This window comes from Hydractinia symbiolongicarpus, chromosome 13 (assembly GCF_029227915.1).
Source record: "Hydractinia symbiolongicarpus strain clone_291-10 chromosome 13, HSymV2.1, whole genome shotgun sequence".
NCBI classification, from domain to species: Eukaryota; Metazoa; Cnidaria; class Hydrozoa; order Anthoathecata; family Hydractiniidae; genus Hydractinia; species Hydractinia symbiolongicarpus.
In genome coordinates this window covers 24,145,419-24,159,141 of record NC_079887.1, presented here as the reverse complement: position 1 = coordinate 24,159,141, position 13,723 = coordinate 24,145,419, and the positions used below count along the sequence as shown (strand labels likewise).

The 13,723-nt window shown below is 32.6% G+C and overlaps 2 protein-coding genes across 3 annotated transcripts; one reads left to right on the top strand and one right to left on the bottom strand.

Moving 5' to 3' along the window:
• LOC130623639 (uncharacterized) lies at nucleotides 1-12,700 on the top strand. Of its 2 annotated transcripts, XM_057439144.1 has the most exons (9): nucleotides 1-109; nucleotides 7,321-7,392; nucleotides 7,644-7,759; nucleotides 9,040-9,466; nucleotides 9,821-10,038; nucleotides 10,863-10,977; nucleotides 11,061-11,162; nucleotides 11,455-11,531; nucleotides 11,812-12,700. In XM_057439144.1, the coding sequence occupies exons 3-9, from the start codon at nucleotides 7,728-7,730 to the stop codon at nucleotides 11,924-11,926; spliced, it is 1,086 nt and encodes a 361-aa protein (XP_057295127.1). In that variant the 5' UTR covers nucleotides 1-109; nucleotides 7,321-7,392; nucleotides 7,644-7,727; the 3' UTR covers nucleotides 11,927-12,700. The 2 variants fall into 2 exon arrangements, with proteins under 2 accessions (XP_057295127.1, XP_057295126.1); XM_057439143.1 differs by lacking the exon at nucleotides 1-109 and having other exon boundaries at nucleotides 7,192-7,392.
• LOC130623283 (uncharacterized) lies at nucleotides 3,165-6,485 on the bottom strand. Its single transcript, XM_057438752.1, has one exon. The coding sequence runs from the start codon at nucleotides 6,483-6,485 to the stop codon at nucleotides 3,165-3,167; it is 3,321 nt and encodes a 1,106-aa protein (XP_057294735.1).
• Nucleotides 12,701-13,723: the final 1,023 nt, after the last annotated feature.

The following is a 13,723-nucleotide window of genomic DNA, read 5'->3' as shown; positions in this document are numbered from 1 at the left end:
TACATAACATGCAGCGAAAGTTTATTTTATCATATTCATATGAAAAAAATCTTTCTCGTGGCTATGGTTTTATATTTGTTCTGTAATTTTTCATTAATGTAAAAAAAAAGTAAGTTCGTCATGTTATTCTTTTCTTCTTATTATTTTTATAGTATGTGAGCGCATCACAATAAACAGAAAAACTTTTTTTGTTTTTGAATTTAGCCACCCATTTGTCAATTATATGGAAAATCATATTTACAACTAAATGTGTGATTCGGCAAAATTTGCCACTTTGGTCAGTACCGGTGCCGTAGCTGCTTGCCCGTCGTTTAACCCGTTCAGTACATAAAACTACACAGAATGTTTTTTTGTTTTGTTGTTTTTTTAAATAGTGCTTTGTAACAAGGTCAATAAGTATAGATAAATAGACTTCTATATAAGGGCCAGTTATGATAACAGCATTAAAGAGGTCAATCGATACTAAAAATAATTCTTATCCCTAAGTTCCTTAGCAAAAGGTAGAACAAATTACCTAATTTCGTAAATATTTCTGTTCCTTAAGTGCCTCAATTCCGAGCTTAAAGTTACGGTCAAGCCCTTCATATAACCCAGTTTCCTAAGAGTAGCCTCCTTTTCAAAATAATCATATTCTTTAAATCTAAATAAAATCCAATCAGCATATTACATTGCTCTAAAAACTTTATTTTTGTCATGATAATATAATATTCTATCTGAATATCCTTATTTGAAGAGTACAGAACCATTATAAAATTTTGCAGGACATCGTCATTATTATAATTTATGAAAAATCGGAAAAGGTGTAATGCAACCTTAAACTTCCCTTTACCATGAGAGACACGTGGATATCACAACACGTGTACACTCTCTGATTTTTTTCTTAAAATTCCCTTTTGTCTGTTGTACAAAAATGACAAAACGTCTTCAAAGCTCTAGGACTTTCCCAGTGAACTCTTTTAATACGAAATGCTTAATTTACAATATTGAGAACATTAAAATCCTATTGTTTATATTACCTATAAATATCGCTCTTAATCCATCCTCTGAAATAAACTTTTCAACAAAACCACAAGTGGCAAGACGAAGCTTACATCAGAGAAAAGTTATATCTATTAGTTTCGAGAGTCACTTAAAGAAAACCATAGCTTGTTAAAGCAAATTGAAAACAGCTCACAATTGAACACAATTTGAAGGATGGAAAGGCTTTCAACTATCGTTATAATCATTCTGTTAGTTCTGGAGATAACTGATTTTAAAGAAATCAACTGCGCACCGCTGAAGACTACAAACGTTAAAGCAGTTCCAACGCAGGTGTGCACGTACAAGTTACGTCGAAAATGTACAACACGTTGCCATTGGTTTATATGCAATCCGGAATGCAAGTATCACATAAAGACAATATGCGTAAATTAAATGGCAAGTTTGGATGTTAATTATAAAATTAATATCAAGAAAAAAGAAAACTCGTCATATGAAAGATTTTTTCGACTTTAAGTGTAAAACAGGAGGTTGAATCATAGACATAATACAAATTAAAACTTTCTTCCTCCATTATTCCAGTTTCGCCTGTTGAAATAACCTTGATTGAGATTTTCATACCAATAACGACTTATTTTTTAATTTCAAGTTTATATAATCAAGAAGATATAAAGAGTGTGTATATATTTTTAGTAGATACGAACAATTAGTATATGTATATGTAGAAAAACGTTGTTTTAAAACTCCCTAACTGCTAAATTGTTCGTTTTAATTAAGACTTCACTCACTCCTAATGTCTTAATACTAATTGGATATTCTATAGCTGTTAATTAAATGTTAAAGCACTTAAAAACAATTCATATATAAATTTGTCATCTCGTCTTTTGATCAGACGAATCAAAATTACTTTTTTATAGCTTAGTTCACAGAAACAAATTTTTTAGAATAATGGTCTTAATAGTCCACGTTGATGATTTTCCTAACTCTTTGGTGAACACAAAACCTTTTGCAAGTATTTGAATTTATAGTCCACATTTTTTTGATGTTTTTTCTGTGTGTTTTGATAAAATTAGATTTCTAGGCCGCAAAAATATATGATTGCCAATTAGTACGACTCTAACTTTTTAATTGTCTCTACTTTCTAGCATACTTAAATTGTATTTTTCATAGAACAAAAAATATAATTTTTAAAAGTTTGTTAGCAATCGTTTCACTAGGCTTTATAGCGTTTCGCATTCTTTGACTTCTTTTTAAGGGATAGGCATACTGCGCTGCGGCACGGCTGCTGATGAAAAGTTTATGATAAGTGTTGACTTTAAAGAGCAGATCGACTGGCTTGGTCGTCTGCTCCATAAAAAATTCCCATTATAAATCAATTTTGTTTACATCTTTGTGAGTGCTGAATTATTTATGATTGAGTATTTTTACACATTTGCGTAACGGGTGGCTAAATTAAAAAACAATGGAATATATTTCCTTTCATGGTGATGGTTTTTTTAAATATGAACAAAAATGACATCCAAAGGTAGCAGATATTAGAGAATTGCTAATATCTCTGTCTTCCTTAGCTTATGAAGGCCCCACAGTTTTATTTTGCCGGAATGTCAATTTCTTGACGACCGTTCTTAGTGATTATTAGATATCATTGGTGAACACAAAACATTTTGCAAGTACTTGCAAAAACAAAGTTAGCTCCTAATTTTTGATGATTTTTTTCCGTATTTTGACAAAATTAGATTTCTAGGCCAATTAAATAAATGATTGCTAATTAATGCGACTCCAAGTTTGTATATATCACATATATACAAACTTGGTAAAAAATTATTATTATTATTATTATTATTATTAAACATATATTTGGCATCCATAATTTACAAATGGTTCTTCTGCCTACAAAACAATAAAAACTAAAAAATCTATAAAATCTATAAGATCAGTAAAAAAATATATTGAATCTAAGTGCATAATGAAATAAATGGGCTCACAGAGTACGAAATGGTGCCGGTAGAGTAAGTAGACACATTGAACAAGAAAAAAAAAAAAAAAAAAAAAAAAAGAAAAAAAAAGAAGAGACTAATTAAAAATAAATAAATTGATGGCACCGATGTAAGGACACACAAAAAAGGTAGAACTATAATGAAAAGATGGGGGGAAATAGGTAGCCTACATGCATAGAGTTATTCACATTATTTGGATAAAAGTTTGCACAAAGCACTATCGTGTAAAAATAATTTGACTTTTTTGATAAATTCTTTATGGTTGACAACGGAACGAATATTGCCAGGAAGATCATTAAACAACGCTGATGAGCAATCCATAAACGTTTTTCGGAATGTGTCGCTTTGTAGTTTATTTTTGTTTTCTGCATCAGATCGCAGGCTTCGACCATTTTTGTACCATTTCAGTGTAAGGTATTCAGGTGAGCATTCGTCATACAACACCTTGTGTGCCAGTTTTAGTATCGATAAATTTACACGCTCTTGCACTGGCAGCCATTTCAGTATTACTAACACATCGTTAGTGGAAGCATATCTCTGAAGAACAAAGCTGGCAGCGACATTTAGAACTCTTTGTAACCTTTTCATTTGATATTGTGGAATATTATTATAGACAAGATTTCCGTAGTCTATCTTTGATAATATCAGTGCTTCAGCGAGATTCTTTCTCACGTGAAAAGGTGCCAAACGTTTCAATCGCTTTAATGTCGAAATCGTAGCGTATGATGATCTAATGATGTTATTCACATGTGTAGACCACGTCATATGTTCATCGAATGTTATGCCCAGTATTTTGAGAGAGGATACCCGCTCAATCTCAGCACCATTACTATGGAATTTGAATAAGTTACTGAAGTTTAAATTGTTTATACAGCTTAACTGGCTTGTCGAGTACATAATTGATTTTGTCTTTATGGAATTAAACATCAGATTGTTTATCTTTGACCATGTTGTTATTTGGTTAATGTCACTTTGAAGCTTTGCTGTTGCGATATCCATTTCTTTTAGTTTGAAGTGTATGTAAAGATTTGTGTCATCTGCGTACTGGATAGAATTACACGACGAATTCAACGATAGGTCAGAGACATAGATGTTGAACAAGATCGGACCAAAAATAGATCCCTGGGGAACACCGTATTTGATCAGCAAGGTGTCCGATTTTTTGTCATCAATTTGCACAAACTGCTGGCGATTTGACAAATAGTTAGAGATCAAATTGATGAATGCAGGAGACATTTGGAGTTTCTTCAACTTATTAATCAGAACGTCATATTTCACAGTATCAAATGCTTTGGAGTAATCTGCTGACACTGATAAAGTTACTTCACCTCTTTGCATAGCCTTCAAAATGTCGTCCTTTAATTTTAAGAGTATCGTGATGCACGAGTGACCTTTGCGAAAACCAGATTGAGTTGAAGCGTAAATGTTATATCTATCAATGAAGTCACAAAGCTGTGATAAAATGACTTTCTCATATACTTTCGACAGTACAGGAAGTATTGATATTGGACGAAAATCTTCTAGTTGTGAAGCACCTGGAACTTTAGGTACCGGACAGATACGTGATTTCTTCCAGCATGTTGGAAATACGTTTGCATCGATGCAGTTATTCAAAATCTTTGTTAGGACTGGCGACAATTGGGCTGCGACTGGTTTTATGAATTTCGCTGGTATGTTATCACCACCAGTAGAGCAATCACTTCTCAATGAATTCAAATGTTTGAGAACATCCTCTTGGGTAGCGTGACGAAGGTCAAATAAATCCATTGCCGGTACAGCCTCATCATTCATGGTGGGAGAAATGTTTAACTCATTTGTATTGCTTAACTTTATTGCAATGGAATTGAAATAATCATTGATGGTATCGGGATTCTGCCTGATTTGTTTGAACTGTGGTTTAATAATAGTTCTTATGGTTTTCCATACTTCCTTTGAACGGTTACTTGATAAAGCCTTTTGATAGAAGGTTCTTCTAGAGTGTTTGATAGCCTTCTTCAATTTATTTCTCGTTTCAACATACTCATGTTTAGCCTCTCTGTCATCACAAGATTTTAATTCACTACGAAGTTCATCAAGTTTCAGTTTCGACGATACAATGGATGGGTCCTTCATCCAGGGAGCTGGTGGTCGTGTAAATTTACACCTTTTCAAAGGAGCATGGCTATTAATGCAGGACAGTATGAGTTCATTCATAACATACAGTTGATCTTCCGGATCATCAAAAGTATCTATCAAGGAAAAAGGAATCTTCTCGATATCACTAATATATTCATCGATGTTCAACTGCTTCTCGTCACGTATAAATTTGTATCGTTTTTCGAATTTATCCTTTTTGATATTCATAACGATATGCGGGGCATCATGGTCAGAAATTTCATCGCACAATAAAACGTTCTCACTAACTACCTTTTCCGGTATATTACTAATAACATGATCAATAAGGGATGTCGATTTTCGGGTTGGTTTTGTAATATGTTGTTTTAGGTCATAAGTCATAAGTGTATCTTGATATAATTCGATTGTGGATTTATCACCTTGTAATAAGTCGATATTGAAGTCACCTGTAATTATGATAATACCGTCCCATTTTGCGGTGATGTGACGCAAAAGAATATCAAATCGTTCTAGCCAATCTTTTTTTTCTCTTTCTATAGAAGATGGCTGATAAAATGTTCCAACTAGATATGAGTAATTTTTATTTCTACCTTTCACTTCGATCCAGACATGTTCGATAGAATTGTCGAGTTTGGTTATGTCGTCTCTAGTTTTGTAAATAAGTTCGTCCTTGATGTACATTCCAACACCACCTCCTCGTTTATCAGTTCTGTTTTTATATTCAAATTGGTATCCTGGAATGTTTACATAATCAATCAATACCTGATTATTTTTTAACCATGTCTCGGACAACGTGATTATGTCAAATTTATGACATTCGAGCATGTATGAGAACTCGTCAAATGTGCTCGGTAAGGATTGCGTATTTAGATGGCAAATTTTCGTATGTTTTGGATTGCTTGGTATGGTTCTTAATTCCTCGTATTCACCACCATCACTCAGAATAGATGAGTACAATGCGCAAACATCACGTACATTCGAAAAGGGAAGCACAGTAAAATGGCAATCTGAACAGGTCCAATATTTCGGAATTCTACCATTGAGTACTAAATTTGATTGGTTCAAACAAGCAGCGTGAGTGGTTTCCCAGCATGTATCACAAATGAATCGTCTTTGATTGCATTTAACACATTTCTCACAGATTGAACAAGATGGAGCTTTCAATCCGCGTTGGAGTGCGGGACCAGGATTGCTTTCAACATCGCCACTCATTACAAGTTGTTGCGTGGCACAATGGTTAGCATAATACAATACACGAGATTTACATCTTTTCACTTTTCCGCCATTAGGGGTTTGCGATATAGTATGCTGTTGATCAGTGATAGCAAAATCTGACCCATCGCGATAATTAAATATCAATAGAACTAAAATAATCTGAAAACACTTGAACTCCATCGTAGATGATTTGTTGCGTGAAGAAAATTATGACAAACTTTTTCGTTTACGTTATTTTACTTTCCATGAGTCAAAAACTGTAATTCTGTAGACAACCAACGATCATAAACCCACTGAATAATAATATCAAATACCAACTAAATCAATATTAATAGCTGCAAGTTCGTGAGTGATTAAATAAGTAATATCGTATCAAAGAACACAAGTAAATCCAGCTCTTGTAAAAAAACACGTCCGACCTCAAACACATCCGACCTCCCTCTTGTTTTTCTTCAATATGTCAGTAACTATCTGTTGTTTTTTTAGTCGCACTACCCCTGGATCCAAATAAAGAACAAAAGAGTAAAGAATTAACAAATCGCAATATTTTACTTTACAATATTTTATCTTTATAATATTTCTTTACAATATTTTACTTTTCAATACCCTATGCTTACCATTTGATGCAAATGGATCCTTTTCTTTCTGTAGTTGTGCTTCTGTATGCTATTGCATTTAATTTTTATTTGACGGAGAGGACTTGTTGACATAGTTTTAAAAGGAGTTATAAAAAATCATTAAAATATAGTAAATTTAGAAAAAATACCTAATTGGCCGTTTATATAAATACTCTCGCCTTGGTGGAGTTAATTTGTATATGTAAAAAAATGTTTTCTTTCCTCCTAGAAATATAGAATAAATCAATTTTAATCAACTAAAATTTTAATCAAAAACTGGAGAAACAGGAATTAAATCATGTGATGACTGAGTGTTCTTGGCAGCTCATTAGAAAAATATTACGGATGATTGGTTTTCAAGAAGATGATTGGTTCTTCAAAGTTTTTTTATTGTTTAGATTGAAAGTCAAATTTCCCAACTCACTTTACATGAAAGACAATTAAGAAACGAGAACGAGGCTTTAAATGAGGTATGGTATAAAAACAAGTTATGTATTTTGAATTTTTTACTTACTCATTATCAATTTTTAGATGGCATTGGTAAGTATGCAATATTATTGTCTACTGTATTACTTTGGAAATTAAATCTGTCTGTTATGTAGAGCGTTTTGTTTCCGTTGCATATCTCCCATAAATAATCCGAAATCATACTTCTACGACTTAATTTCCGTTGTCGAAAGTTGTTAACGAAATAACGTTTCCTTTTGTACACCATCTTTAGGAAAAATCTGCTTTGGTCGAAAAAATTAAGGAGTACGACAGTAGCTTGAAAGAGTTACAAGACCATGTCATTCAGAGAACAAAAATGGCGGAGCTGGAAAAAGAAAATTACAAACAGTAGGTCGCTTACATATTAAAGAACTCGAACATTGGTAGCTACATCTTAGACGATTGTTGTAACTCAATTACATCCATTTTAGGTCTATACATTTAACAGAATATGAACTTAATTCGCGAGTAAAAATATGTTAAATTCTGGGGAAAATCTTATCTTTATGTAAATCTTTGCACTCTTCGTTGTGTCTGGGACCATAAAACGCCCTAAAATACCTTGCAGTTATGTCAATTAATCAAAATAAAATTTAAGGAAGGAAAAAATTTTCACAATGCGAGAATTTTAGGTTAGATAGATAAAATTTTTACGAAAGCGACAAAACCCGCACACTTTTTTGCCCGCGAACGTTTTCGTCTTAAAGCACGCCTTATGTATCTTAGAGGAAGTGTCATAAGTGAAATATTATTTTTTAAGTCCAAGGAATTCCATGACATTGTCTATGCATTATATAGGGAATGCAAATGGAATGTATATATTTTTAAGTTTTACGCATTGTAAAAGAGTAAATACTAAACGGGTTATCGTAAAAAATAGAAAACCAAATTTAATAACAAATATTCTGTTTTTATATTCGCCATGCTGGTTGAGCTGGTTAGTCCAATGCAGATTTCTATAATAACTTGGCTGATTTCTTTTCTTTACAATTTTTTATTTTCTCGAAGATTAGTACTTGCGAAAAATTCTGTTTACTTGGTGAAGATTTTTTATCTAAAAAAATAACTATCAATGTCTTATGCATCTCAGAGAGATTGATGAAATAATTTGTGGAAATTATTTTGTGGGATTTTGAAATGAAGCGAACTTGTTTATTGATCCATGACGAAAGCATAAAACTATCGTTGAATTAATTTTATGTTTTTTAAAGAAATTACAAATATTTTACAAATTTGGTTCTAAGAATCTTGTCAGAACCAAAACACAACGCATCTCTACACATATATTTGTTGATTTCATTTCTTTCTTCGAAACCTTTTCGTAGACAGGTTTAACTAAATTTTAAAAATAAAAAAACAACATAAAAAAAGCAAAGTTTTGACTGTTTATGAAAAAAAACTTTTTTTGGTCCAAAAATAATTCGTTTTCCACTATTTGGGTTGCAATTTTTGGTCAAGGAAAACACCTAAATATTTGATTTTTGGGTAGGTCAATCCATCGCAGAACGTAGTCACTTCTCAAAACAACCAAGTGTTCGGGCATTCATGGCGGTCTACGGATGGGGTAGCGTTTTTGCGAATTTTGACTGCAGATCCACGTCTAAGGTCGAACATATTCTAATGTTTAGATGCTTGCGTCGATATCAAGATTTAGTCGAAGAAAAAGAATTTCTAGATGTCAACATTAGCAATCTCTCCTCTGAAATAGAAGATCTACGCATTCAAAACAAATCACTGTTAGACCAACAACAAAACTGGACTAATTCCAGTATCCATTATGAACGCCCTGTTTCTCCAATTGACCCACTAGATGATAATTTTGATGTTAACTCCAACACGGACATGTTTCAATATCGTGCTGCTTCTCCTGAGAATATGGCAAATAAGAGTACCGCATCGTCAATTTTCAGTGACATTCAAATATCCGCTACTCCTGCTACTCCGCTTATTCAAACTCCAAATGGCTTGACACCTTTGAAACAACGTTCATTCGATCAGAGCAAAAATATTCTAACTTCATCACCGAGAAAACAAATTTACAAAAATTCTGTCCAGGTATAATATTCTTTAATCATTGCTGAACAATACTTAGTCTGGTAAAAGGAACTTACAGAAAAGTGTTAAACGACATGCAAGCAATTCCTTTCTATTCTGTGAAGAACAAAGTTGACATGCCTTGCAGGTTCAAACTTACTCGGACTAAAGGACTAAATTTTGAGATAGTGCAAAATATTAGGGACGACGCAAACTTTGGAATATTTTAGCCTGACATCGACTTCTCAAAACAAAGCAGATGGCAATGTACTGGTTACAGAAAATCATTTCAGGGTTGTTATCATGCAAATGTTGGAGAATCAACGTATCCTTTTTTTTTTGCTTTTTTAAAAGTTTGACATTTTTTTTATTTAGACTCCAATACGACTTGCCTCATCAAACCAAACAGAATTTAAAGTCATTTTCACTGGTGATGTTAATGTAGGCAAGACAAGTTTAATTCGTCGTATTTGTCACAATAAATTTCGTGCGAACAGGGAAATGACTTATGAGGCAGATTATTTAACTAAAGTGGTCGAACATAAAGACCAAAAAGTCCGTTTAAAACTTTGGGATACAGTCGGTCAGGAAAGGTAAGTAATGTCGGATTACGTAGCATAATCCTGATTTAGAATTCCTGAGAAGTCAAATACTCTAAATGGGTTAGAATTCGCCTTGAACATCCACTAATATTTTCTCCAAATTTCATTAATAGGTAGAACCTCAATAATATTATTTTAGAGGTCTTTAAGCCACAATTACTTCCGTCCCTTCCCCTGCAACAGAAAATGTAGACAAAATCTGTAAAAGTTGATTCTTTCTTTCCAAAAGTTTAAAATTAATTTCGAATATCTATAAACGTCCTTCCTCCAATACACAAAGCATTTGCAAATCCTCGCTAACAGTTCAAAATAGTCAAACAGATCAGTTTTTTTAAGCCACAATTCGAGCATTAAATGATTCTATAACTGGACTGATAGATAATTGGCAACAATTTTTTTGTGAGTTTTTGAAAGAATACTGTACGTATGTTCTATATATGTAATTGAATTCCATGCAAAAATCTCTATTAATAATACCCGTGGTCCGTCTAAGTCGTGTTAACAGCGCATGAAACTAGTACAGGGACGACAAACCAAACATGAAATTTTTTTATATATTATTATTCGCCAATATAAAGTAAAGTAACAATCAGAAGCGCTTTTTTATTTAAATCAGGAAAGTTATTTTTTGAGGCATAATTCAGCAGATGTCTGGTGTAAAGTATACCTGTACTAAGTGGTCCAGCTAGATCTACGGCTCAGACACTTAACCTAGCATTCAACGCAGGGTTACCGTTGAATACTGGTAGCTTAGTTTTTCTAAACACTGTACTTGTCAAATTGGATAATGCAACTATTTCACATTGCTTTTTTAGATTTAACAGTATACCCCCGTCATATTTTCGTAAATCTGACGTCGTTATATTGATGTACGACATTGAGGAAGACACCTCATTTTTTAACGCTAAAACCTGGATACGTACAATTCACGTAAGTGATTACGCAACTGTGCTACATACAGCAGCGTCATTTTAATTGCTTAATTACATACATTTACGGTTAAATTATTTCAGGACTACACGACTGAGCATGTCTTCCTGGTTTTGGTTGCAAACAAGTCAGATTTGCATCATAAACGAAGAGTACAAAAAGAAAAAGGGGAGCTACTTGCGAAGGTAAAACTTAACAGTTGGATTTTTTAATACTAGCAATTCCAAACTGTGTTAATTCCAACAAAAACTTTTGAATGTTTTGAAACTCAACTTATCTTAAAAATGGTATCATAGAATTAAATAGTTTAAATTTTCTTGTTTTTTCCTCAAAATATAATTACAGTATTTGCTAATTCTGATACATTCCATTATTCTGATATATTGACAAAAATCTGCAGGACGAACAAACATGAACTTAAAACTGCATTCTTTTGTCGTTATGTATCCTGCTTAATTATGTTTTCTGTATTTACAGGCTCATGATGCTATGTATGTAGAAACTAGCGCAAAAACAGGCGAGAATGTAAACACTCTCTGCGATATGATAGCTAGGTAAGTGTTGCTGTGTCTTTAATGGAATAAGTTGTATACGTCACACAACTGATAGAATATCACGTTTAAACTGTAAGATTGATGACTCTAGTGTCTTCGAATGATAATGAACTGGTTTGTCAGAGAAATAGTTTCTGGCGCATAAGCAAGCGAAGAAAAAGATAGTAGAATTAAACCCTTAAAAAGAATGAATGCACCATTACTTTTGCTATGTATCCTATGTTATATATTATTTGTACTTACTATTAGCAATAAATTCGTGCGTATTTTTTTCTTGTAGCACTTTGTTAGAACGTGAAGATACCGTATTTATTCGAAATAATTTCGAGAACAATTTATGCAGTCTAAGTTACTCGAAGAGAAAAATGGCAGCTCCATCAATATGCTGTCAGTAAAAACTCGCAATTCGCTTGTTGGTGAATCTCTAAATCGGAGCCTGAAGATTCATGTATTAGTTTTGACTATACAGCCTATCAATATTCTTAGAATTGTAACAAATTGAAACATGAGAAGATAAACATAAAAAAAAAACATTTTACAGCCAACTATGTCGAGACTTCGTTTGATCACATATGAAGACAGTACAATAAATGTTAGCATTTTACTTCACAGTATTAGAATATTTATATACAGATGCACCATATTGCATTTTCTCTAATCATAATATACAAACTAGAGAGGTTAGTATAAGCGCTTCGATCGCATTCCGCGGTGACGCTGCTTTTTGTATCACATGAACAAACAGCTGCCCTGAACTTATGCAACATATTTAGAAGTTGCAGTCATTACTCCTTTATTGAGAAGTTTTCACGTGAAAATATCACCTTTTCCCTAGCATTAATAACAGCTACAGTAAAATATTTTTTTATATACTTTCAAGATTGTAGCGCAAGTTAGAAATTTCTTTCCTGCATCTTATCGGAGAAATTTTTTTCTCTCCGTTAAACGCTTATCTATTATTGCCTAGTTTTGGCTTTGACAATTGCATTCCGTAGGGTAAAGTGTTAAAAAGGACTGTATGTGCTAGAAGGTTACCAAGGCAACTAGGGAAATTTTTTTTAAAATTTTGGAACTCACTTTGAGAATTTAACGTGTTGACATTTTGTGAAACTTTAAATAAAACCTTTTTCTTTGAGGATGGTATACACCATCAAAAATATTTAAGACTCATATCTGAAGAAGCCACTTAAATAATTACCAGCAATCATTTTTTTCGTCAATCTTTCAGACCTTTTTGTAAGAAAAAGTGTAATATACGCTGAGAAAACAGGAAAGAGAAATTGTTCCAAACATTATGCGCAATTATGAGTTAACCACTACCAATTTATATATTTGTAATTTACTTTTGTATTAATTTTATTTATACAGAAGTTCTCATATTAGCAAGTAACCCTTTTATAAGTTGTAAAATTTTATAAACGATATAAGATGGAAATACAATAAAAACTGTTAAAATTTCTAGATGTCCAATTACGCAACAAAATAGTACCAGTATAGTATTTAAAGTCATCTTAGCACTGTGCGCAAAAGTTTCTTTCTTTCAATATTTATGTTGTCACTCACATCTCCTCTTTAGCTACACCTTATCGGTAAAAAGTTGGTGACAAATTTTGGCTCAGTGACTTATATTTTATACCGAACAAACACGTTATACGGACTTATTTTATCGACAATTGACCCTTACTGACTTTGTCAAACTTTGCCTTAAGCAAATTAAGAACAAGAATTCCATAAAAGTGACGATACAAATGTTGGATATTATTAGTTTAACGTTTTTTATTTAAAATACTATATAAAAAATACTAAATTATATAAAAAGGGAAGATTTGCAATAATTTTCTTTGCATATATATTTTATACTTTAGTCGGCAAAGAGAGACTATCTTTGTAAAATCTTGGAGGAAAGAATACTGTATCTGTATTGTTTCCTCAGAGTTAAAATTTAGTCAGTAACAAGTGACGAAATCTGGTGCAGCTGACTAACTTTTTTTATCGACTATTATATATATCGACTTTATTTTATGTTGACGTTTTTACCTATAAGATTGGTCATTGATATAAGACTTTATCAACAAATAAAAAAATACACCCACTTTCTTCAATGGTAGGTTAAAAGAATTAGTTTTCTCTGCAATTTTATCTCTTTTTTAAGCGCCTTATTGTCCCAAACCTTGTAGGGTCTTTTTTTGATC